Source organism: Pseudorasbora parva, chromosome 4 (assembly GCF_024679245.1).
Source record: "Pseudorasbora parva isolate DD20220531a chromosome 4, ASM2467924v1, whole genome shotgun sequence".
NCBI lineage: Eukaryota > Metazoa > Chordata > Actinopteri > Cypriniformes > Gobionidae > Pseudorasbora > Pseudorasbora parva.
This window is the reverse complement of record NC_090175.1, coordinates 8,116,235-8,142,456: the sequence shown is the minus strand read 5'-3', so window position 1 is coordinate 8,142,456 and position 26,222 is coordinate 8,116,235. Positions and strand designations below refer to the sequence as shown.

At 43.9% G+C, this 26,222-nt stretch overlaps 1 protein-coding gene across 1 annotated transcript; it reads right to left on the bottom strand.

The window, feature by feature from the left end:
- Positions 1 to 979: 979 nt before the first annotated feature.
- On the bottom strand, positions 980 to 23,659 carry mri1 (methylthioribose-1-phosphate isomerase 1). Its single transcript, XM_067440723.1, has 6 exons — positions 22,862 to 23,659; positions 15,255 to 15,478; positions 13,707 to 13,876; positions 12,808 to 12,984; positions 12,509 to 12,733; positions 980 to 3,977 (listed from the first exon to the last, which is right to left on the bottom strand). The coding sequence occupies exons 1-6, from the start codon at positions 22,991 to 22,993 to the stop codon at positions 3,844 to 3,846; spliced, it is 1,062 nt and encodes a 353-aa protein (XP_067296824.1). The 5' UTR covers positions 22,994 to 23,659; the 3' UTR covers positions 980 to 3,843.
- Positions 23,660 to 26,222: the final 2,563 nt, after the last annotated feature.

The following is a 26,222-nucleotide window of genomic DNA, read 5'->3' as shown; positions in this document are numbered from 1 at the left end:
AGATGACAATTAAATACATTTCCCCACCACAATTCTCATTATTATAATGCAACAAAAAAAAAAAACAATCTCAACGTCATACAAATAAGATAGGAGGGAAGTTTGGGGTCGGTTAAGATTTCGTTTTTTAAAGGAGTCTCACCAAGCAGAAATTGACACAAAAAGAAGAAAAAACGTCCATTTACACTTGTAAAGAGCATCCTTAACAAATGGAAATGTTCTGAAATTGACACTTCTTTGGCGGGACATGAGGAAAAGCGAATGATTCCCAGAGCCTGGGGAAGAGACTGCGTTCCCAAACGGCAGCTCTGCCTCTGAAAGCAAGACCACGAGTTTCTCTGGGACGCAAATAATGCGCTACATACGTAAATGATTACACATGGCGTGTTCTCCTATGTTTCTTCGTGATTTTTTAGTGGCCGTTAATCAGGAAGTGACGATTATGTTCTCTTCGACTCGATGGATGGAAACGCTGCTTTATTCACAGGTGTTTTATTCGATATAGCAATTTTGTGCACAAGTTAAATTCGCAACTTTGGATGGAAACATCGCTACTGACTCTAAAGGGGGTCGCACACCGGACGCGGAGCTCGGCGGCGCGCCACGCAGCGTCTCAGGTATCGCACACCGGACGCGCACATTTTAAAAGGCTACGTTTATTATACATTTCCCCAAAATATGTTTAGACTTTATTCAAGCTGTTGAACTCAGAATGTAAAACAAATGTGTCTTGTAGCAAAGGTTGAAATCAGTATACCTTAACGATAATATACTTTTAATATAAAGCCTTGAAATGGCGCTCTGTGGCGCGGCAGGATTTAGAACAACTTCCTGAGTCACCGCAGACAGGCGCCGAATGCCGCCAGCGGTGAGCGTACACTCATTGAAAACAATGTGTTCGAATTTTAAAGACGTGACGCGCCACCGAGCTCCGCGTCCGGTGTGCGACCCCCTTAAAGATACTGCTGTTAGTTAGTTGTGTGGCAGCGGCAGTCAGCAGGTTATTAACGGGGACGTTGGTTGGTCAAGTTCAACATTGGAGAGCTGGTCTTGGGATCATTTCAGAAAGCCCCAGAGAGGCAGAAGAGAAGAATAGTAGAGGAAGAGTTAAAGAAGAGGAGTAGAAAAGTGGACAAGCAGGGTCATTGGACTAACTGGCTGAACCTAGAATAGAGAAAACTCAGCTGGCGTGACATCTGGGAAATGGAGAGGCCTTGGCTAAGCTCTCCCCTATGAGAACAGAGGAAAACCACCACGAATGCACCTCTATAAACCACAGCAGGCATTTCCCAACTTCCAGGACACCACGATAACAAAAGCTGAGAGCGTTCTCGAGACTGGAGGATGGATGTGGTGTCCCCCCGGCCCAAATATTGTGGCTCCGGACAGATTTGGTCCTTTGGTCTACAACAGCCAGGCTGGAATATGTTGTGGAGCTTACAGTCCTATGGGACGATAGAGCAGAGGAAAAGGTTTGAAGTACTCTATACTGGCAGCCAAAGCTGTGGGAAATGGCTGGAAGGTGAGGATTTGTCCAGTGGAGTTGGGTCGTAGAGGTTGTCGCCACTTCCACAACAGGCTATGGGGGTTACACTGTCAGGAAAAAAGGAGCAATGCTGTCACTGGGGCGGTACCCTAAGGTACAAAACCCAAGAGGTACTAATCTGCACTCTTAAAGTACTGATATGTACCTTTTAAAGGGATAGTTCACCCAAAAAATTGGTTTTGTGCCGGGTTTTAAACCTTCTTCGGCGCAAGTAATAGCGATGGGAACACTAGATGAGATTCGTCTAATATGAGATAAAAAAAATTTGCTTCGTGTCTTAAGACATCAATGTGTCGCCACGAGCCGCAGGGTTTAATATGGATTCGTGTGTCTGTGTGTGTTTTACTCTCACAGAAATAAACCCCATTGACATGCATTATACGAGCAACGGTTGAGTTAAAAATCTTCATGTTTTCTCCTGAAGAAACACACACACCTACATGTCGGATGCTCTGGGGGTCAGCAGATAAACATCACATTTTTTGGGTGAACTATCCTTTTAAGATACTAATATGTACCATTTAGGGACGAGTAAGATACAATGATGTACCTTTTTACTTTTGTACCTTAGGGTACCGCCCAAGTGACAGCACTGTACCTTTTTCCAGAGAGGGTAGGAGTCACTTTCTACAACAAGTGATCAATTCTCTGTCAATCGCAGTGGAAAGAGGAGGCAACAGGCTGTGGATTAAAAGGAAGGTCATCGGCGGGATGAAGACATGGGGTTGAGGAGAGCGAGGGCCCAGCTGAGGGCCCCAATGATATTCCTCATACCACTCAGGTCAAGTCCTGTTACCTCTGCAAGATGTGATTAAAAATAGAGAAAACGGTAATTATATGAAAAATTCCTTTCAGAAAAATCTTACCGACCCCAATCTTTTGAACGGTAGTGTAAATTAGAAAACTAGTTATTTAATTTTTTTAGGATTCTTTTCTTATTAGATTTTTTAAACAATATTACAGTAATAATATTGTAATAAAAGAAATTCCACTATGATATTACTTCTTTTTTTTAATCGTATCTAATATTTAGTTTATATTTGCAATATTTTTGTATTATAGTACTGAGAATATGGAGGGGAAATCTGCATAACTGTCATCAAAATAAAGGTCCTAAAATAGGCTTTGTTAAGTTGTCTTGAAAAATCTACTATATAAACGTATTATTCTGCTTCTTCTGAGCCAAAGTTTAGGCTGTAACTCCCCCTAGAGCTTTAAAGCTACACCAACCAAACTTGGCTCAGACCTTTAGACTGTTCTGACTTAAGTGTGCTATATCTTTTCAGACTGATTCACCCTAGCAACCACCCAGAATACCCTGGCAACCACATAGCAACACCCTAGCAGCCAGCCAGAATACCCAGGCAACCGCATAGCAACACCCTAGCATCCACCCAGAATACCCTGGCAACCACATAGCAACACCCTAGCAGCCAGCCAGAATACCCTGGCAACCACATAGCAACACCCCAGCATTCACCCAGAATATCCTGGCAGCCGCATAGCAACACCCTAGCATCCACCCAGAATATCCTGGCAGCCACATAGCAACACCCTAGCATCCATCCAGAATACCCTGGCAACCACATAGCAACACCCTAGCAACCACCAGAGAACCCTAGCAACCGCATAGCATCACCTATCTTGCTTTTAAAACTGAAAACCTTCAAACTTAAAGCTTTAAAACTTCTTCAGACTTTCTGGCTAGGCTTTTCCAAGCCAACTTAAAGTTTGTCTGCAAACTCGTTTTTTTAAACTTTAATAAAAAATAGCTTTTACCATTTTAATTTTAGGGTGAAATATGACCACGCTCTCGACAGGTTTTGCGAGATTCACCCTCACAGGACATCAGTTCGACCCGTAATAAACCTAAGACTTTTATTTTGAAGCGCTCTGAAATGTTCTCAACGCCTGCCCACTGTTTGCCATCTCTGTGAAACACGTCCTGATATAAACCGAGCCAGATCGACGGGGAGAAACGAGTGGAAAAAGGAACAGATGAATGAGGCTTTCACAAAGATGCAGACAAAAAGACATGAGATGGTGTGGCATGAGCTGTACACACAGAGAGAAGGTGTGTGTGTGTGTGTGTGTGCGTGTGTGTTTACAAGCATCCCTGGGTTGTACAGTTGTGTGTCACATGGTGTTATTCCACTTCACTTTGTAAGTGTTGAATTGAATGGCGCGTGCGTGTACCTAGTTAACACCTCAGTGCCGATGCTTGTGTGTGTGATTAAAGGTGCGGCTTCCACCACGGTGAGGTGAAAACATGAGGAGGTGTGTGTGAGCTGCACCCCTCAGAGGGCCGTGAGTCGCCCCGTGAGCGCCGCCTGCAGTTCGGACGGCAGGAACACCCCGAGTTCGGTGATTATACCGCCGGTGATCAGCTGATGAGGGGTCACGTCGAACGCCGGGTTCCACACGTCGATCCCTAAAACACACACACACACACGTTTGTTTCACTATATTAGTGAGGACATTACATAGACTTCCATTGATTTTATATCAGGTTAATGATATTTTCCATCCCCCAACCCAACCCCTATCCCTAAACCTACCCATCCCAGAAACAGCCACAGAACAACAGATTTAAATAAAAGCATGTTTTGGCCGATTTATAAGCCTTTTTAACTCGTGAGGACCAGTCCAAACTCAAACTAGCGAGTTGTTTTCATATTTTACTATATAAGTGAGGACATTTGTGCCCTCACAAGTATTGCTATACAAGGAACACACACACACACACACACACACACACACACACACACACACACACACACACACACACACACACACACACACACACACACACACACACACACACACACACACACACACACACACACACACACACACACACACACACACACACACACACACACACACACGTTGTGTTAATATTTTGAATGAGCTTGTTTTCTATCCTAAATGTTAAAGGAAGTGTATGTAAGATTGAATCTCATTGTCTTTAGGGATTCCAAATGGCCTGATTAGAGAGATGGGGTGCAAACAGAACAGCAAATGTCTTCGTTCAAATAAAAAAAATCAGACATCTTTGATTATTGTCAGTTCCTTCGCACGCATTCAGCTTCCCCATACTGATATCGTTCACTTAAAGCATAACCGACTGGGTTTACATCAATACACCTGAAGAGCCGTAAGATATGATATGATACATCAGATACTCTCCTTTTACAGAGGCGGCTTGTGCTCACCTTTCAGTGTGTGTGTGTGTGTGTGTGTGTGTGTGTCAGATAGCGTGAGACTGCAAGTTGTTTTCACAAGTTTTTAAACTCCTTTTTAACATCAAGCAAAGCACATAATTCACATGTCGTGTGCCCAGTCTATTCTCTGCTATATGCGTCACCCTAAAACATACACCTTTGACTGTAGAGCGTTGTATCCCCCTCCCCCTCCCTCGAGGTTGCCAGATTGGCTGCAGGATCAGCAGGAACGTTTGTTATTGTCAAAAAAAACAAAAAAACAAACTTTTCATTTGATCACAATAAAAACAGTCTGAAAATCTGAAAATGGTTCAACCTTCTACCCGTAAAATTGCACTGGAACAGCCGTTAAAGCCGTCAACTCGTCCTAGAGCGATGTACTCCCAGTTACGAGTTCTGACATCACATTTACTGCGAAACAACAATGGCAGCCCCTACAGATGCAGCGTTTACATTACATAAATGTACAGTCGTACATTAAACACCAAATTGTTTATTAAAATAAAGTATTGCTCTAATGTTATTTATCTGCAAATGTTATGCATTATCAGCAGCTTTTCTAGCGTTAGCTAGTTTCCATTCCATTGAGAGCAAGAATACATTAATGCCAAATATATTTCCAAATATATAAATAACATAAAATAAAAGTTATAACTGCTTCTCTTGCCTTGAGCGTTGGTTTTTTCTCCTCCTTTCCCTCAAATAAGCAAGGAGTTAGCAGCAGGGGCGATATAATTAATGATAAATGAGCATAAGCCCCGTACGGTCCGCCATGCTTTGTTTAAATCTAGCTGCGGCAATTCCTAACTTTGGCGTGACTATGCCTTTGACAGTTCCTCACGCTCAAGCTGTTTGGCGTGACTTTGACAGTTCCTCACACTCAAGCCGTTTGGCGTGACTTCGACAGTTCCTCACGCTCAAGCCGTTTGGCGTGCCTTTGACAGTTCCTCACGCTCAAGCCGTTTGGCGTGACTTTGCCATTGACAGTTCCTCACGCTCAAGCCGTTTGGCGTGACTATGCCTTTGACAGTTCCTCACGCTCAAGCCGTTTGGCGTGACTTTGCCATTGACAGTTCCTCACGCTCAAGCCGTTTGGCGTGACTATGCCTTTGACAGTTCCTCACGCTCAAGCCGTTTGGCGTGACTTTGCCTTTGACAGTTCCTCACGCTCAAGCCGTTTGGCGTGACTTTGCCTTTGACAGTTCCTCACGCTCAAGCCGTTTGGCGTGACTTTGCCTTTGACAGTTCCTCACACAAGCCGTTTGGCGTGACTTTGACAGTTCCTCAAGCTCAAGCTGTTTGGCGTGACTTTGCCTTTGACAGTTCCCCACGCTCAAGCCGTTTGGCGTGACTTTGCCTTTGACAGTTCCTCACGCTCAAGTCATTTGGCGTGACTTTGCCTTTGACAGTTCCCCACGCTCAAGCCGTTTGGCGTGACTTTGCCTTTGACAGTTCCTCACGCTCAAGTCATTTGGCGTGACTTTGCCTTTGACAGTTCTTCACGCTCAAGCCGTTTGGCGTGACTTTGACAGTTCCTCACGCTCAAGTCATTTGGCGTGACTATGCCTTTGACAGTTCTTCACGCTCAAGCCGTTTGGCGTGACTTTGACAGTTCCTCACACTCAAGCCAGTTGGGGTGACTTTGCCTTTGACAGTTCCTCACGCTCAAGCCGTTTGGCGTGACTTTGCCTTTGACAGTTCCCCACGCTCAAGCCGTTTGGCGTGACTTTGACAGTTCCTCACGCTCAAGTCATTTGGCGTGACTTTGCCTTTGACAGTTCCTCACGCTCAAGCCGTTTGGCGTGACTTTGCCTTTGACAGTTCTTCACGCTCAAGCCGTTTGGCGTGACTTTGCCTTTGACAGTTCTTCACGCTCAAGCCGTTTGGCGTGACTTTGACAGTTCCTCACGCTCAAGCCGTTTGGCGTGACTTTGCCATTGACAGTTCCTCACGCTCAAGCCGTTTGGCGTGACTTTGACAGTTCCTCACGCTCAAGCCGTTTGGCGTGACTTTGACAGTTCCTCACGCTCAAGCCGTTTGGCGTGACTTTGCCTTTGACAGTTCTTCACGCTCAAGCCGTTTGGCGTGACTTTGACAGTTCCTCACACTCAAGCCAGTTGGGGTGACTTTGCCTTTGACAGTTCCTCACGCTCAAGCCATTTGGCGTGACTTTGACAGTTCCTCACGCTCAAGTCATTTGGCGTGACTTTGCCTTTGACAGTTCCTCACGCTCAAGCCGTTTGGCGTGACTTTGTCTTTGACAGTTCCTCACACTCAAGCCATTTGGTGTGACTTTGACAGTTCCTCACGCTCAAGTCATTTGGCGTGACTATGCCTTTGACAGTTCTTCACGCTCAAGCCGTTTGGCGTGACTTTGACAGTTCCTCACACTCAAGTCATTTGGCGTGACTATGCCTTTGACAGTTCTTCACGCTCAAGCCGTTTGGCGTGACTTTGACAGTTCCTCACACTCAAGCCAGTTGGGGTGACTTTGCCTTTGACAGTTCCTCACGCTCAAGCCGTTTGGCGTGACTTTGACAGTTCCTCACGCTCAAGCCGTTTGGCGTGACTTTGCCTTTGACAGTTCCTCACGCTCAAGCCGTTTGGCGTGACTTTGCCATTGACAGTTCCTCACGCTCAAGCCGTTTGGCGTGACTTTGCCTTTGACAGTTCCTCACACTCAAGCCGTTTGGCGTGACTTTGTCTTTGACAGTTCCTCACACTCAAGCCATTTGGTGTGACTTTGACAGTTCCTCACGCTCAAGTCATTTGGCGTGACTTTGCCTTTGACAGTTCTTCACGCTCAAGCCGTTTGGCGTGACTTTGACAGTTCCTCACACTCAAGCCAGTTGGGGTGACTTTGCCTTTGACAGTTCCTCACGCTCAAGCCATTTGGCGTGACTTTGACAGTTCCTCACGCTCAAGTCATTTGGCGTGACTTTGCCTTTGACAGTTCCTCACGCTCAAGCCGTTTGGCGTGACTTGCCTTTGACAGTTCCTCACGCTCAAGCCGTTTGGCGTGACTTTGCCTTTGACAGTTCCTCACGCTCAAGTCATTTGGCGTGACTTTGCCTTTGACAGTTCCCCACGCTCAAGCCGTTTGGCGTGACTTTGCCTTTGACAGTTCCTCACGCTCAAGTCATTTGGCGTGACTTTGCCTTTGACAGTTCCTCACGCTCAAGCCGTTTGGCGTGACTTTGACAGTTCCTCACGCTCAAGTCATTTGGCGTGACTATGCCTTTGACAGTTCTTCACGCTCAAGCCGTTTGGCGTGACTTTGACAGTTCCTCACACTCAAGCCAGTTGGGGTGACTTTGCCTTTGACAGTTCCTCACGCTCAAGCCGTTTGGCGTGACTTTGACAGTTCCTCACGCTCAAGTCTTTGGCGTGACTTTGCCTTTGACAGTTCCTCACGCTCAAGCCGTTTGGCGTGAATGTGACAGTTCCTCACGCTCAAGCCGTTTGGCGTGACTTTGCCTTTGACAGTTCCTCACGCTCAAGCCGTTTGGCGTGACTTTGACAGTTCCTCACGCTCAAGCCGTTTGGCGTGACTTTGCCTTTGACAGTTCCTCACGCTCAAGTCGTTTGGCGTGACTTTGCCTTTGACAGTTCCTCACGCTCAAGCCGTTTGGCGTGACTTTGACAGTTCCTCACGCTCAAGTCATTTGGCGTGACTTTGACAGTTCCTCACGCTCAAGCCGTTTGGCATGACTTTGCCTTTGACAGTTCCTCACGCTCAAGCCGTTTGGCGTGACTTTGCCTTTGACAGTTCCTCACGCTCAAGCCGTTTGGCGTGACTTTGCCTTTGACAGTTCCTCATGCTCAAGTCATTTGGCGTGACTTTGACAGTTCCTCACGCTCAAGCCGTTTGGCGTGACTTTGCCTTTGACAGTTCCTCACGCTCAAGCCGTTTGGCGTGACTTTGACAGTTCCTCACGCTCAAGTCATTTGGCGTGACTTTGACAGTTCCTCACGCTCAAGCCGTTTGGCATGACTTTGCCTTTGACAGTTCCTCACGCCCAAGCCGTTTGGCGTGACTTTGCCTTTGACAGTTCCTCAAGCTCAAGCCGTTTGGCGTGACTTTGTCTTTGACAGTTCCTCACGCTCAAGCCGTTTGGCGTGACTTTGACAGTTCCTCACGCTCAAGTCATTTGGCGTGACTTTGCCTTTGACAGTTCCTCACGCTCAAGCCGTTTGGCGTGACTTTGCCTTTGACAGTTCCTCACGCTCAAGCCGTTTGGCGTGACTTTGACAGTTCCTCACGCTCAAGCCGTTTGGCATGACTTTGCCTTTGACAGTTCCTCACGCCCAAGCCGTTTGGCGTGACTTTGCCTTTGACAGTTCCTCAAGCTCAAGCCGTTTGGCGTGACTTTGTCTTTGACAGTTCCTCACGCTCAAGCCGTTTGGCATGACTTTGCCTTTGACAGTTCCTCACGCCCAAGCCGTTTGGCGTGACTTTGCCTTTGACAGTTCCTCAAGCTCAAGCCGTTTGGCGTGACTTTGTCTTTGACAGTTCCTCACGCTCAAGCCGTTTGGCGTGACTTTGACAGTTCCTCACGCTCAAGTCATTTGGCGTGACTTTGCCTTTGACAGTTCCTCACGCTCAAGCCGTTTGGCGTGACTTTGCCTTTGACAGTTCCTCACGCTCAAGCCGTTTGGCGTGACTTTGACAGTTCCTCACGCTCAAGCCGTTTGGCATGACTTTGCCTTTGACAGTTCCTCACGCCCAAGCCGTTTGGCGTGACTTTGCCTTTGACAGTTCCTCAAGCTCAAGCCGTTTGGCGTGACTTTGTCTTTGACAGTTCCTCACGCTCAAGCCGTTTGGCGTGACTTTGCCTTTGACAGTTCCTCACGCCCAAGTCATTTGGCATGACTTTGTCTTTGACAGTTCCTCACGCTCAAGCCGTTTGGCATGACTTTGTCTTTGACAGTTCCTCACGCTCAAGCCGCTTGGTGTGACTTTGCCTTTGACAGTTCCTCACGCTCAAGCCGTTTGGCGTGCCTTTGACAGTTCCTCACGCTCAAGCCGTTTGGCGTGACTTTGCCTTTGACAGTTCCTCACGCTCAAGCCGTTTGGCGTGACTTTGCCTTTGACAGTTCCTCATGCTCAAGTCATTTGGCGTGACTTTGACAGTTCCTCACGCTCAAGCCGTTTGGCGTGACTTTGCCTTTGACAGTTCCTCATGCTCAAGTCATTTGGCGTGACTTTGACAGTTCCTCACGCTCAAGCCGTTTGGCGTGACTTTGTCTTTGACAGTTCCTCACGCTCAAGCCGTTTGGCGTGACTTTGACAGTTCCTCACGCTCAAGTCATTTGGCGTGACTTTGCCTTTGACAGTTCCTCACGCTCAAGCCGTTTGGCGTGACTTTGACAGTTCCTCACGCTCAAGCCGTTTGGCATGACTTTGCCTTTGACAGTTCCTCACGCCCAAGCCGTTTGGCGTGACTTTGCCTTTGACAGTTCCTCAAGCTCAAGCCGTTTGGCGTGACTTTGTCTTTGACAGTTCCTCACGCTCAAGCCGTTTGGCGTGACTTTGCCTTTGACAGTTCCTCACGCCCAAGTCATTTGGCATGACTTTGTCTTTGACAGTTCCTCACGCTCAAGCCGTTTGGCATGACTTTGTCTTTGACAGTTCCTCACGCTCAAGCCGCTTGGTGTGACTTTGCCTTTGACAGTTCCTCACGCTCAAGCCGTTTGGCGTGACTTTGACAGTTCCTCACGCTCAAGTCATTTGGCGTGACTTTGCCTTTGACAGTTCCTCACGCTCAAGCCGTTTGGCGTGACTTTGCCTTTGACAGTTCCTCACGCCCAAGTCATTTGGCATGACTTTGTCTTTGACAGTTCCTCACGCTCAAGCCGTTTGGCGTGACTTTGACAGTTCCTCACGCTCCTTCAGCTCTGGATCTTCCTCAGCACGACAGGCAGTGAAACAGTAATGTAATGGTTGCGTTGTTGTTCAAAGACAGCCAATGAAAAATATACAGTGGCATTATGCAAATTTGTGATTGTTCTACCATCCTCTGATTGGTCAAGAAGGGGTTTAGAAAGACTGAAAACTCCTGTGATTCTGCAATGTATTTTACACGATAATTGTACAAGACAAAATTGGGGGAGTGGGGTTAGTTGACTAGTCTTTGTTAGATGTCTAGTCCTAACAGTTCTGGAACAGTAACGCTATACAATTTAACTCTAGAGTAAGCAATCTAGCTCGCATTAAAACATTGTGGTTCTCTTCAAATATATAATAGTTCCAGAGAACAAGCTGATGAAGGGATGGGGGCGTGCAGCTCTTCCGTCCCAAACTCCTGCTCTTGTCCAGTGTGTGTCGGGCCACAGAGTTCATGATCAGTTGTGCAGTAATCTGTCTCTCCCCCCGAGACGCCGGCAGCTATTAAACGCCACAGATTTAATTAATCTGATGCTTCTGGCTCCTCTCTCTCGCTTTCTTCCTCTTCTATTTTCACACGCATGTAGGATCAGTCCTCCCTCACTCGCTCGCTCTCATATCACAACCGTTTAATTAATAGCAGCTCTGCTCGGTTTCAAATCTCACTTAAGCCCTGCAGTCTCACACACACACACACACACACACACACACACACACACACACACACACACACACACACACACACACACACACACACACACACACACACACACACACACACACACACACACACACACACACACACACACACACACACACACACACACACACACACACACACACACGTTGGTCTATGTGGTTTACAGGGACTCTCCATAGGCGTAATGGTTTTTATACTGTACAAACCGTATTTTCTATCCCCTTACACTGCCCCTGCCCCTAAACCTACCCATCACAGGAAACATTCTGCATTTTTACTTTCTCAAAAAAACATCATTTAGTATGTTTTTAAGGCCATTTGAATTATGAGGACATTTGATAAGTCCTCATAAACCACATTTATAGTGTAATACCAGTGTAATACCCATGTAGTTATACAAATTTGTGTCCTCATAAACCACATAAACAGGCTCTCACACACACACACACACACACACACACACACACACACACACACACACACACACACACGCGCTGTTTTAAACATTTACAAATCATCATCAGCATACAGCAAAAACACAATAGCAGATGAAAATGTACCACACACACACTAGAGTTGAAAAGGGTGTTATTCAGCCTATATATTCATTATATTCTGCTGAACCTGTTCGTGGTGTCTTGTTTGTTTATTGTATGTTTAAATAAATCTGTCATGATTTGGCAGCCGTGTATAAATGATTATATTTCAACAACGATTTGGAGAAAACACAAAAATATGCCTTATGTGAAGCTTATGAGTGTTGATTATTATATCTAATTTGTTTTCTTACTCAGTATTTTTGTCTTGTTTCTAGTCAAAATATCTAACATTTCTTACATTAAGAAACATTTACTAGACAAGTAAAAATGATTGTCTTATTTTGGGGAAATATAACTCAATATTAAGAGAGCCTTCTTAATTGTAGCCTTTTAATTATTTAACTTTTGCTTAAAATAAGATAAATAATCTGCCAATGGGGTGAGAAAAATAATCTTGTTTTCTGTTTGAATTAAGATTATTTTTCTCACCCCATTGGCAGATTATATTTATTTTATCAGCTACCACCACGCTACTAAAAAATGTAGTTAAGCTAGCTACTGCCCAACACTGTCGTTTATAGTGTATAATGTGTAATGTGAATGTCTTCTCACCCGGTGCAGCGACAGGAACCCCGTTGATGCTGGTGAGCTCCTCCGGCGGGCGCTCCTCGATCACGATGTCCCGTCCGCTCTTCAGACTCAGGTCGCAGGACGTGCTGGGCGCCGCCACGTAAAACGGTATGCCGTGATGTTTGGCGGCGATGGCCAGCTGATACGTGCCTATTTTGTTTGCCGTGTCCCCGTTCGCAACCACCCGGTCCGCTCCGACGACGACAGCTGTGTGTGCAGAGGAACGTTAGCATCCGACCACACACACACACACACACACCAAACTGAAGCGAGCGAGTCACCTGTGATGCCCTTCTCCCTCATGGCGAGCGCCGCCATGCTGTCTGTGATGAGGGTGGCCGGGAAGTTTTCAGCGACCGCCTCGTAGGCCGTCAGTCGGGCGCCCTGGTTGTAGGGCCTCGTCTCTGTGCAGTACAAACGCTTCAGCCGGCCCAGCGCGTGCAGCGACCGAACCACTCCTGCGTGGACCAGGGGCAGCGATTAACATTTCTACACCAGCGCTTGAACAGAGGCCCTTTCACACCGGACACACATATTTCTGGTCAAAAATATTCACATCAGCCGTGACACGAATTTGCAACGTTTCAGAGCTCCAACACTCCAAAACATTCACAGCGACAGAAAACACAGACACTTCCCCATCCAGTGAAGACGAGCTTATCATTTTATTTAAAAGACCGAAAAGAAGGTCTTAAAAGAACAGAGAGTAAAGGAGGGAGCCTGCTAATCGGGACAATTTGAGGAGCTCCTCCAGAGACGGCAGCAAACACACACTTCAGGAACCAATTGATCCGGGGCTGATGTTTCCAGTTGAGTCAAAATGTGAATATTTAAGTGCCCCAGATGTACTGATGGAAACACATTCACTTTCCATAGTCGCGGACACAAGGTTTAGAAAAAAAGAAAATCAATGAGTTTTAACTCAGAAGGTTAAGTTATTGCTGTCAGTAGCCTACATCGACTGGACATCTCGTCACCTGTTTCCTTGTATGCGATTGGTTGAAGCCGTTTCTGTCGCCGCTTACATAAAAAAAAAGACAATGAAACGGGAAAAAATGTTGTTTTTTTCCGCCGTAACCCATTCGCATTCGGTGTGGAAGCACTCATTACACAAACCATTGTGAAACCAAAATAAAACCATTGTGTGAAAGGGCCTTAACACAGACACACACACACTCACCGAGAGCTGTGCCGTATCCCGCTGTGGCGAGGCTGCCGGTGTTGCAGTGTGTGAGGATGGTGACGGAGTCTCGCGGGACCCCGGACAGGATGTGCTGGGCGCCGTAGTTGCCGATTTTTTTGTTGTCGTTCAAGTCTCGCGCCAGCATCTCCTCAATCCAGCCAATCACGCTGCAGCAGGGGCGTGGCCAAAAGAGAAATCAAATTCAGTGTGTTATGGAATTAATCCTTTTTTGGAGGTTAAAGGTCATACAAACAAGGTTGGATCTACCCGGGTAACACCCGTCTACCCGGTTTAATTTATATATAATATATACATTTTTCAATTGTAGCCTTTTAAAAAAGGCACCTGAAATAATTAACTACATGCAATGTAATTCTCCCTCCCTCTCTCCCTCTCTCTCTCCCTCTCAAAATAACACAAACTACGACTTTATTCAGCATTGTCTTCTCTTTCGTGTTTGTTTTAAAGATTTGAATGGTTATGAATCAGCGTATTGATTCATGATTCGGATCGCGTGTCAAACTGCTGAAATCACGTGACATTGGCGATCGAATCATGAATCAATACGCTGATTCATAACCATTCAAATCTTTAAAACAAACACGAAAGAGAAGACAATGCTGAATAAAGTCGTAGTTTTTGTTATTTTTGGACCAAAATGTATTTCCGATGCTTCAGGAGACTCTGATTAACCCACTGATGTCTCATATGGACTACTCTGATGATGTTTTTATTCTCTTTCTGGACATGGACAGTATAGTGTGCATACACTTGCATACGCTCTCGGACTAAATATAAAATATCTTAAACTGTGTGTGAAGATGAACGGAGGTCTTACGGGTGAGGAACGACATTAGGGAGAGGAGTTAATGACATACGTTTCATTTTTGGGTCAACTAACCCTTTAGGACAAAAATGGCACTTTGAGAAGCTTGATAAACACGGTCCCAGAATTTCTATTCAACTTTAAGACCATTTCACAAAAATAACTCAAGAAAACAGAGCCATTGCTATTAAACATGCCTCCAACAAAACTCTGAATATCATTAAAGGACAACTCCGGTGAGAAATGACCCTCGGGGTAATTAGCAGATGGTTAGCGAGTAGATCGCTCTCTGGGATGCGTTTTCATTAATCGAATGAGAAGAGTTTTAAACATCGGTTTGTTTTATCCACATTAGCTTATAACGCGAGTGTATGGGGCATAGGATAAGTGAAATTAAATCACTAGTTAACACCACTAACAAGACTCAAAATAGCCTCACACTAACACGGCAGCAGAATGAGGGTCCCTACATGCAGACCGAAGCATCGAGAACTTTATAAGAGTACAAACAGTTTAATAAGAAGATACTTTATAAACACAGTACATTACAGACAGCAGCCATCTTGGAAAACAGTCTCGACGAGTCGAGCCACGAACGCTGTTAGTTACCCCTAGATTCATTTTTCACCAGAGTTGTCCTTTAAAAGGACTTAAATTCTTCACACATCCCCAAATCTCCACCTCAGACTCGAGTGTGTGTGAGTGTGTGTGTGTGTCACCTCTGTCTGAGCTGCTTTGTGTTCTTCTCCATGCTCTCGTTCTCCGTGAACTCCATGAGCTCGCGGGCGGCTCGGCCCATGTTGACGGCTGTGGGTCGGGCGGAGGTCAGATGGCACAGAGAGTCCCGGATGAAGGACACCAGGTCGTCCCCGCCGGCGCCCGCCTGCAGCTCCACCGCCAGGCTCAGGCACCCCACGATGGCGATCGCAGGAGCGCCCCGCACCTGCAGGGGCAAAGGTCACACCACGCCAGGGGGTCACGACACAATCCGAATGCATTCGGCGCTCACAAATCACACATCTAAATTGATCTGCATGATTTTAATGCTTGCATTCAGGTCACTGGAACGGAAAACCACATTTGATAGTGAAAAGCCTCATTAACTCTTTCCCGGCCAAACACAGAACTCTCCAGGTTTCTGTGTTTTCACTGTCAGACGCTAGGGGGCGCTATTACGCATCTCCTGAACGAGTACTGAATCTCCTCATCAAAACACACTTGAGGAAGACGCAGTGAAACCAGTGATCGCATGTAATCATATGCATATGAAAAATAACATGATGATCATCATCATTAAACAGCATATCAATCAAAACTGTAATGTCACTGAATGAAATGTGGACCCAGAGCGAGCTCCAGGACTGAAGCATTAGGGGTGTTGATGGACTCCATCTCCTCCATCTGTGTTTGATCATCTCTGAATCTGATCCGGAGTCAGTATTTCACAAAAACGGGATTTTCTCAGCTTTGTGTTCAAAGTTTTGCTTTTTTTAATGAAACTTACCCATATTCAAGAGTTGATAAAAAAGGAATGCATGAAGCTAGAATACAACAGAAGTAGTTTAAAAGAAGAGGGTCAGCTCTTTATTTTGAGGCCTGCTCAGATATTCTGGGCTATTAAGTTTAAGTGAAAATTGTCAAAAACCCCGGCGGTGGCTGGCAACTTTTTTTAAAAACGCTGGCGGGGAAAGAGTTAATGAACTCATACTGATGTGAGACACATGAATAAGTTCAGTTTTGAGTATTTGTGGACACATTTTTAATGGAAAACGACATTTCCTTCTAATTAAACTTCATATTAGTCAGTCCTTAAACAGTGGTTGGCAGGGCTCCAGACTGCCACCAAATGGTTGCATTTTGCTACCAAAATTTGAGAGTGTGCAACTGAATTTTACATCCAGCTGCCCATGTACGACCAGTAAATTTGGGCGTGTTTATTCAATAGGTGGCCAAACTACACAACTTCATTACTTAAGTAAAAGTAAAACTGGTCAAATATTACTCCGTTACAAGTGAAAGTTGTAAAAACAGATTTTAAATAGAGTAAAAGTACAGAAGTATTTGTTTTCAAAAGTACTTAAGTATTAAAAGTAAGTTCCTGTTTTATGTCAACGCATTATTTTATTATTGTTGTATAAATGCACATTATGCCATCATGGTTTAAGCCAGTCAGTGACGCTCCATCTGACACACTAGCGCACGACTAACTTAAACTCATTTAAATACTTGGAGAAAAGTTACTAAGCTGCTGTCACTTTAAGGCGAATGCACGGATCCAATACACTGATACACATCTGATATTCTCCCAACTTTACTCTTCTCTTTCTCCCAGACATTTATATGTTTAATATTTTTTAAGACATGCACCAAGTGTATGCCAACTAAACTAATCTTAATTTTTTTTGACTGAAACTTTCAAAGTATGGCTATGGGTGCACACACTTGTGCCTAAGAACAGTCTTCTTCCTTTTTGCTATGAACTGATCAGTGTTCAAAAAAAGTTGGGAAAATGTATATGACCCTATAAGAGTGATTCCCGATAGACTGACTGAAGAAACAACAACAACAAAAAACCTTTTAAAGATGGAAAAAATCATCCTTCAACTTTCAGAGCTGCTACAGAAACGACCTTTGACTTTGAGGATCTTGATAGAAATGCAGTGGAGTAAAAAGTACAATATTTGTCTTTCAAATGTAGTGAAGTTAAAGTCATACGTTTCCAGAACAAATAATACTGCAGTGAAGTACAGATACTCAACAAGTGTAGTGTACTTAAGTACAGTACTCAAGTAAATAAACTTAGTTACGGTCCACCTCTACAATTGACCTATCGGTAAGACCCTACACCCGAACCCAGATGAGCCAATAGCAGTTGAGCATCAGTGGCACGGGCACCGCAAATCTTTAGGTTTCAGCGCCATAGAGAGACACTGGAAAATCTGCTGCTCTCATCGGTTTGATGGCGTTTCTGTTACAAAAATGGTAAAACGATTTTCCTGGGTTACTGTAACCACTCAATCCAGGGATCCTGAGAGGATTTTTTGTTGTTGTCATACTAGTTACGATTAATATTATTAATATTAACAATTATAAGTTAGTGATAGGTAACTAACTGTTCTCGCGTCATACGGTGTAAGTTAAATCAAAAACACAAATGATGGGCTACATGTCAGGGCATCTCTCCATATTACGATGGTTACAGGTAGGGGAGAGCAGGGGCGAAAGTGCCATTTTTCAGAAAAACGCAATTTTAAAAGACAATGTTTTAGACAGAGATATACATTTCCTCTGGTCAATAACTCACAAGTGTGGTCTATCAATAGCAGGTGGTACTATGTACAAATGCAGAACGACTACAGTATAATTTCACTTTGAACATAAGCAGATTGTTACTTTTGACCGCATCAGTTGGGACGAAAGTAACACAACAATATAAGCTAGATTATTGTGTTACTCTTGGTTTTATTAAACATATTTTCATGTTAAATGTTAAGTTTAATCAAATGTTTCAAATATAACCTGACAATACAAACTTGTAGGTTTAGAATATTTTTCTATGCAATGTCAATCTATTTGATAATTTTTTTCTTCAACAATATGAACAATATAAAAATTACATTAGCATAATATGCATTATATATATATAAGTGGGACAAAAGTAACAAGTGTTACTACTAATTAATTTCTCCCCTAAATTCATTTAACTTAACCCTGTGGAACATGAACAGTGTTGATCCTGGATGTTATCATCTGCGATCGCAACGAGGCTTCTCCTCATATTCTTCTCTATCGTTTAGTTTGTTCTTGTTAACATTTTTGATATTTTTTGGGAGGTACATTAGCTGTTTTACTATAGTTGAGGGACTCTTATTTTGATGGGTATTATAGTATACGGGAGAGCTCGCTCGCGTACAGTTTATCGGAGTTGTTTTTGCAGTTGTTTGCACATCTGTATATGTTTGTTTATTGTTACTGGTACGAGTGTTTTGGAGTAATTGCTGTGTATGTTAATGATAATGCAACGGAGAGAGCGAGTTTGCGGATGAGGCGTTAATGCGGACGCTTTGTTGTTCATCTCTTACGGTGATTTTTTTTGTGAAAGTGAAAAACGATGTAATCATTTTCATAAACCATCAGTAAAGTTTGCTCATCATTCAGAAGGGGTATAGGCTACATTTAGTGTCCAAAAACATCTTGGGATGAGGTTTTCACACTGACAGCTGCCATTGTAATACAAAATCTGTGTGTTTGTCGCAGTTAACGGGACACACAAGATCTGTTTAACCAATACTGTCACATTGTATTAGATGTTTTACAGTTTTTATAGAAGTACACGACTCAAGTCATTTTATTTAAAAGAAGAAACCTGTTCAAACACACATACTACAAACACTAAACCAGTGCTTATATTTATATAATTTAACCATCACTGCTTTCATTACAATGGTAAAATGTGTATTTCTTTCTTTGCTGCAAATATTAGTATCACTATCAGTATCATTCAACAACTGGTTCATCATGTTCATTTCATTAAGTACGCCTCTGCATTTTCTGGTTGTACCCCTGATATGTTCAGTTTGGGGCCAGTGTGCTCCCAGTGAAAAGCATTAGTCTGGAGCCCTGGGTAGATCAGTGGTTTGATAATAGTATGGTTATCACACACACACACACATGTATCGTGTCTGTGCGCTCGCTGATGATGAGCGGAGAGTAAAGAGTGAGTGTGAGTTAAACGCTTGCGTGTGATTGTCACTTCCTCTCATTAGTAAAGCGCTCCTGACAGAGCCTGACACGGGACCAAACCCCTCAATCCCCGATTGATCAATAATTCATGCCAGATATTTGCAGTAACGACTATTAATGAGGCGCAGACATGGCTGCCGGAAAACCAGCACCCCAACACATTAATTATGCAGCGCATTAATCAAGACTGCACGGCTTGAGAAAGGAAAACACCTTCATAGTGTCGATGGGTTAAAGTCCAGACCCGTTTAAAGGGACAGCGGATGATCTCTCCATCATATAAAGCGCTCGGTCTCCTCAGAAAAGTGGACTTAGTTTACAATCTTTATTTATTTATGTGTATTATTTAAGTGTCAAACTAAGTCTTAGGCGTAATCTGCGGGTGGGACATGTCCCCGCCGCTTTTTGAAACATCTCGCGTCTCTCAGCGCGTGAATACTCACACACAGTTATGTCCTGTCGAGTATCATCTTGAACACAGTCGGTCGGTTATGGCTCAAGTGAACGTAAATTTGCCATCACCGCCATTTTTACACGTTTCGTGTCCCACAGAATATCTTGTTGTATAAATATCTGAACTTGCAATATATCAAAACAGAGCCTGTTGTGTTTAATGCAAACACATTTCGTGAATCTATGCATTTACTCACATGAGAAATCTCAGCACTAACTATATATTGTGTTGCGAGAATGAAATAATCACATTAAATATGATAAATAAAAGCAGTGTAATGACTGTAATTGTACATATTTTACATCTCTTAGGTCAACACATCAGCTCCTGCTGGATGTCCCACGCTCATGTTACAAACTTTCCATGTTTTGGGCTTTTCTGTAGCGGGCCAGACTCTGGAATAAGCACACACTGCAAAACATGCTCTTCTTATTCAGTATTTTTGTCTTGTTTCTATTTAAAATATCTAAAAATTCTTGCATTAAGAAACATTTACTAGACAAGTAAAAACTATTGCCTTGTTTTGGGAAATATAACTCCACATGAAGAGAGTTTTTGCTTAAAATAAGATAAATAATCTGCCAATGGGGTGAGATAAATAATCTTGTTTTCTGTTTGAATGAAGATTATTTTTCTCACCCCATTGACAGATTATTTATCTTATCTTAAGCAAAAACTCTCTTCATTTGGAGTTATATTTCCCCAAAACAATACGATTTCTTCTGCTTGCCTAGTAAATGCTTCTTGTTTTAAGAAATGTGAGATGTTTGGACTAGAATCAAGACAGAAATCCTGAGTAAGAAGAGTGTGTTCTGCAGTGTGTGTGCACACCATCAGTGATCTGGGCCTTTATTAAAGCCAAGCTTAACACTCAATTATGCAGACTGGCTTTTAATATCTAGCAGTTGGTGAAGCACTTTTGTGTATTTTATGTTTTTTCTTGTCGTTGTCTTTCAATTTTTGTCTTATTGTTTTGTTTTTATTGTAAAGCACTTCGGTTCGCTTTGAGTGTTGTAAAGGGCTGTATAAATGGATAATTATTGATTGATTAATTGATATGCATTGTACTAGGAAATGCTATATCACACACACACACACACACACACACACACACACACACACACAAACACACAAACACACACACAGACAAACACACAGACAAACACACAGACACACAGTTGCCAAGTCCGCGTATAACACTTGTATTTTTGGCAAGCCGCGTAAAATAAACCAAATATAAATCACGTGTTGCGTGCTGAATTTTTTTGGGCTTATTTTTTAAATGTGGTTGCTTATTAGGAAAATATGACCAGCAACTGTTTCTTTTCACTTGTGGTCGCCGTTTTGTCCAATGCATTGCCTGACCCGGTCTTCTCTCAGCCAATCAGTGCACTGAGACAAGTGCTGTAGTAATTTGCATAAGTCCCGCCTCCTTCTCCCCTCACTGAAGAAAAATCAGTCAGCGTGCAGGCGCGCGACGTTATAAACGCAGCGATAGTCAGCAGACGCAAACAGACGAACACATTCTCACAAACAATGCGATCAGCAGAGCAGAGACGGAGAGGAAACGGGGAGGAGAGGCACACAATTACACTTTTATAAATATTTGTATAATGTATTTATCAATACAGGCTATAATAAAAAAACAAGTATACTAATAATAACAGTAGGTATGGTTCGAATCTATTTTATTATAAATATGTGGCTATATTGCTCAACTAGTGCTTGCCCTCGTCCCAATGTGCAGACTACCCATCCTAAATAATGCCATCTGTGAGTGTGTGTGAGCTATAATACTATTTAGGGCAGACAGGATGTTCATATTGAGACGCAGGGCTTGTTTTTTCACGGTTTGCAGTATGTGTGTGTGGGCATGTTTTTGTGACATATGAGGACACAAATGTGTATAATGACATTGGTATGACACAGGTATTACAGGAGAGGGTGAAATATGAGGACATTACCCATGTCCCCACTTTTCAAAATGCTTATAAATCACACAGGAGGAGTTTTTATGAGAAAGTAAAAATGCAGGATGTTTTCTGTGATGGGTAGGTTTAGGGGCAGTGTGTGTGTGTGTGTGTGTGTTCACTACTCCTAATATGTGAGCACTAACTCCGACTATAAGTTATCATAATTGGCCTTAACGCCACTCTTTCCTCTTTTTCCATCTCCAACCCTCTTCTGTTCTCAGTTAATCGGAGGTTATCGAATGCTCTTTATTTCACTTTGATGATTTCTGTAAAATCACATCTGTTTTTACTTTTCAAACTCCGAGAGGTTTCAGTTTAACATGCTGCAGGCTCAAAATAATATTGATGACAGTAAATAATACGAGGGCTTGTTTGGGAAGCTGCGGGTGCTTGTCTGTCTGAGCTAACAAAGTCACGCGGTAGTTGCGTAGACTGTCAATGGAGGGACAGAAATCTCTCAGAATTCATTAACAATATCTTCATTTGTGCTGCGAAGATGAACGAAAGCCTTAGAAATTAATGATATTTAATTAAAAATAATGAGCGAAAGATATTAATGGCAGATTTTTCTATTTTTGGGGGTGGGGTGGGGAGTTGGTAACGGTCCCTTTAACTTGACATGCGATCTGAAAAAAGCATCCAACAACAGCTAGTGAACATAAACGCAAAACTCTTTTATCTGAACACTTTTGATCAAGTGTGCGAGATGCTGAAAACCCGTGGAACGTTCCGTCTGTCAAACGAACGGAAATGGAACGCGCACTGACGACACAAAACGTTCCACGTTCCATCATTCCAATTTAACATTCCAGGAACATAATATTACAGTACGAGCATAAATTACCGCTCATGTCGGAAAACAAAAGAAGCCGCACGCATATATTATTGAACGCGAGAACGCGTCCTGATGCGCGCACTTTGAGCGATGTGCGGGATGGATATCCGTGGGCTTTCATCCCCCCGCGATTCGTGCAGTTTAATCATTTAATCATCAAGCGCGAATTATGCAGAACACACACATGCACACGCACGAACAAAGCGCGAGCCCGTGCTCTGATCCGACACAAAGGAAGCTTTGCCCGGCTTTGAGATGCTCAGGCGCGCGTGAGCGTGAGCGGAACCGGGCTCCGGGATCGGTCGACGGGGCCTTCCGTACCTTCATGCTCTTGATGGCCTCATAGCCGTCCTTCACCGAGTGGATCTCGTCGAACACGCTCTTGTGCGGCAGCAGCAGCTGGTTGAGGATCTGCAGAGACCCGGACTGGTACCGGATCGCTTCCAGCGTCATGACCCGTATGAGATGCGGCTGAAGATAGCACTGTCGCCGGTGTGTGTGACGGGTTCCGTCGGTTCGGCCGGGGTGTGTGTTAAAGGCAGGGTGAATCGTCGATCCTGATCGCGAGGTGTGGGCGTAGTTTTATAGGCCTGCACGCACTGGGGGGATAAAGTGCACGCCTCACGGAACCGCGTGTTCGCTGTGGCAGGAAGCCCCGCCCATCTGGCCCCGCCCACTCCTGTCAGTCATTCTGCTGCGCGCTCCCGAGCTTTGTGCGCGCTGTGCGGTGCCTTTGAGATTCAGATGAAACCTTTATATTACAGTAAAGCTTCTGCAACGCGATTCACGGATCTAATGAAGAGAGAGTAAATGTAGGAATCGTTTAAAACCCTCACTGTTCGGCGGTGTTTGATATTTTAACACGCCACGACGTAAAGGAATGGTTCTTAAAGGCCCACTGAAATCAGAAGTTTTTCAGCTTTTAGTATGACTGTGTTAGCCTTAAAGTTATGAGTAAGCTGGTCTGTTTCAAAACAATGACAACATTCGCATTTATGAGATATAAGCATTCAAAACGTACAGTCTCTCAGATTTTGATGACATCATCGCAGACTTCACCTTCTCAAATCTTCTGTCCAATCAAATGCTCTCTAGAATCCGAAGCCCCGCCCCCTACACTGCTGACGCTGCGGAAATCGGTCAGTTTTGAACACATTAGGCTTGTTTGAGATGCGCCTCGCCTGAAATAAAGGCGAGACTAGGCGGCTGCAGTGAGAGGAGGAGTGAAAAAAGTTCAGGCAAGCCGGACAGTTCTCTTCTCTCGTAGTGGATCAGACACTGCGAGATCAGTTGCGGATATCGCGGGATTCACACTCGTGAGCTCTGTTGCTGATAAACTGGATGTAATTTAAGTTCTGTTGCTTTTATGTGAAAATAAATATTATGAACAAGACACCCAAAGTTTTTGTTATTTATTTTCTTTCGAAAGGCCTGTTTATCAAGCATTTTTACTTTAATTACATACATGTTTTTATATATTTTATTAATATGACAACAATCACATAACGCACAGAGAGATTGCACTGTCCGAGAGTTCGGGAATATTCACACATAATTTATACACATTAAAACATGATATCAGAGTTTTAAAATCAAATATTTAAAAAAACAACCTTACATCACAGTTGTTTAAACCAATAAGCATTAAGCTGTGTCGTCAGCAAGTCGTTTCCCATCGTGCTTTTGCTTCGCGCAGTCGGTGAAGAGCAACTGCGCTCGACTGCAGAATCCGACACATCCGCCTCGCCATCGCGAGAGATTTTTGACATACGTCGGCATGACATCAGAGCAAGGCGGACCGCCCTCGGACACATTTCTAACCGGCATGCATCTCGCACTGATCACCAGTGATCGGTTCTGCGCAGATTTTGCTCAACTTAAACAAGCCTATTTACTGATTTCTACATGGTGAAAGGCACACAGCACACTTTATATCAATGCTGCATTTCAAAGCGATTAAACGGTTAGAGGAAACTGGCTTTACCAAACAGAAAGGCTCTAGTCAAACTGTGGTATTAACTAAACCCCTATTGGCTGTTTCAAAAAAGGGGCGGAGCTGCTAACAGCTGGAGCCGTTTCAGGGGAAATCACACTGAATAATGCGGTGCGTTTCAAGGCACTTCAGTGGGCCTTTAAAGGAGTAGTTCACTTCCAAACTAAAATTGTCTGATATTTTACTCACCACCATCTCATCCAAGATCAAGATGTCAACGTCTTTCTTTCTTCAGTCGAAAAGTAATTACGTTTTTTTGAGGAAAGCATTCCAGGATTTTTCTCCTCATAAAGGTCCAAATCAATGCAGTTTCAGAGCAAGGGTCACTTTTAGAGACTCTGCACGATCCCAGACGACAAACCATCGGTCATTATAAATTATTAATATTATTTTTTAAATACTTGCTCATCTTGCTCTGCGATGCACCACGGACTGCATAATCATGTCGGAAAGGTCACGCTCATAGACCGTAGCTATAAAAATATGGACAATTCAACCCAAAACAGGTAACCTGGATGCCAGCCGGACTTCGCTTTAGACGATGACGGACAGATGATCAACAGTACCGTAATCATCACGTCATCTAAGGGGCTTGGGTTATATTTGTTCGAATCCTAAACGGAGAGCTTGTTTGTATCTGCATTCACCTTCACTATTTCTCTCAGAAATGATGATCATGTTGGGTAAGTGCTCTGTGTATCATTAAATTATGTTATTGTGGCAAGCAGCGGGGCGAGGGACCGCGAGTGGTAATGAGTACCAGCTGCGCGACACACCGGTCTCGTCTCGCGGCCGAGTGACGGGAGCATAAAAGGAGGAGCGAAGGCAGCAGAAGACGAGAGCGGACCAGGCCTGGACTTTATGTTGAGTTTTGGTTATGTTTTGTTATGTGTGTGCGGGCAGTCGTCCGTGAGGGGCTGCCCGCGGTTTACTTTCATTTTGTTTATTTAATAAAAGTTGTTAAACGTTCGCCGGTTCCCGCCTCCTTCCTTCCAATCTACGAACTCTATTACAGTTATTTTTTACAACACCGGCTAAGATTGTTTATTCCAGCGCGCGTGCAGACAGGGTTGCCAAGTTTTTACAACAAAACGCGCCAACTATTAGCCCTAAACAATAGCTTCTCGAGGGGTTCTCCGGGGGAAAAATGGTGTTTGGGGGTTAAATGTGTTATTTTTGGTATATCAAGGTTGCCTCCTGAAATTCGCACTCATGTATCTTCATATCACATAATAGTCGCTTCAACCCTTGGACATAGAAAACAACCCGCGGAAAAAAACACGGACTTGGCAACAGTGCAGTTGAGCTCTGTTAACATTTGACAACTAGCGTAATGCGTCGCTCCGTTGCTCTGATTGGTTGTAGGTCTGTCCAATCGAGGTCTTCCCTGGTTGGGTTGAAACACGCCCCATAACCACAGCCCAATGGAGCAGCAGACTCATATTCTGACTAGAGTTGAGTATGACCACGTCAGGTTACAAAATAGGTCTTTCTTCTGTTGAAGACAAAATAAGATATTTTGAAGAATGTTGACGCCACCCATTGACTTTTTTCCCTACTGTGGAAGTCAATATGAGGGGAAGTGCTTAGGTGAACTATCCCGTTCCTGTTAAATAATGACACACTTTCCATTTTTAGCACAACTTTTCTTTTTAATCATTATATTAGACACTGTCATACCCTTCACCC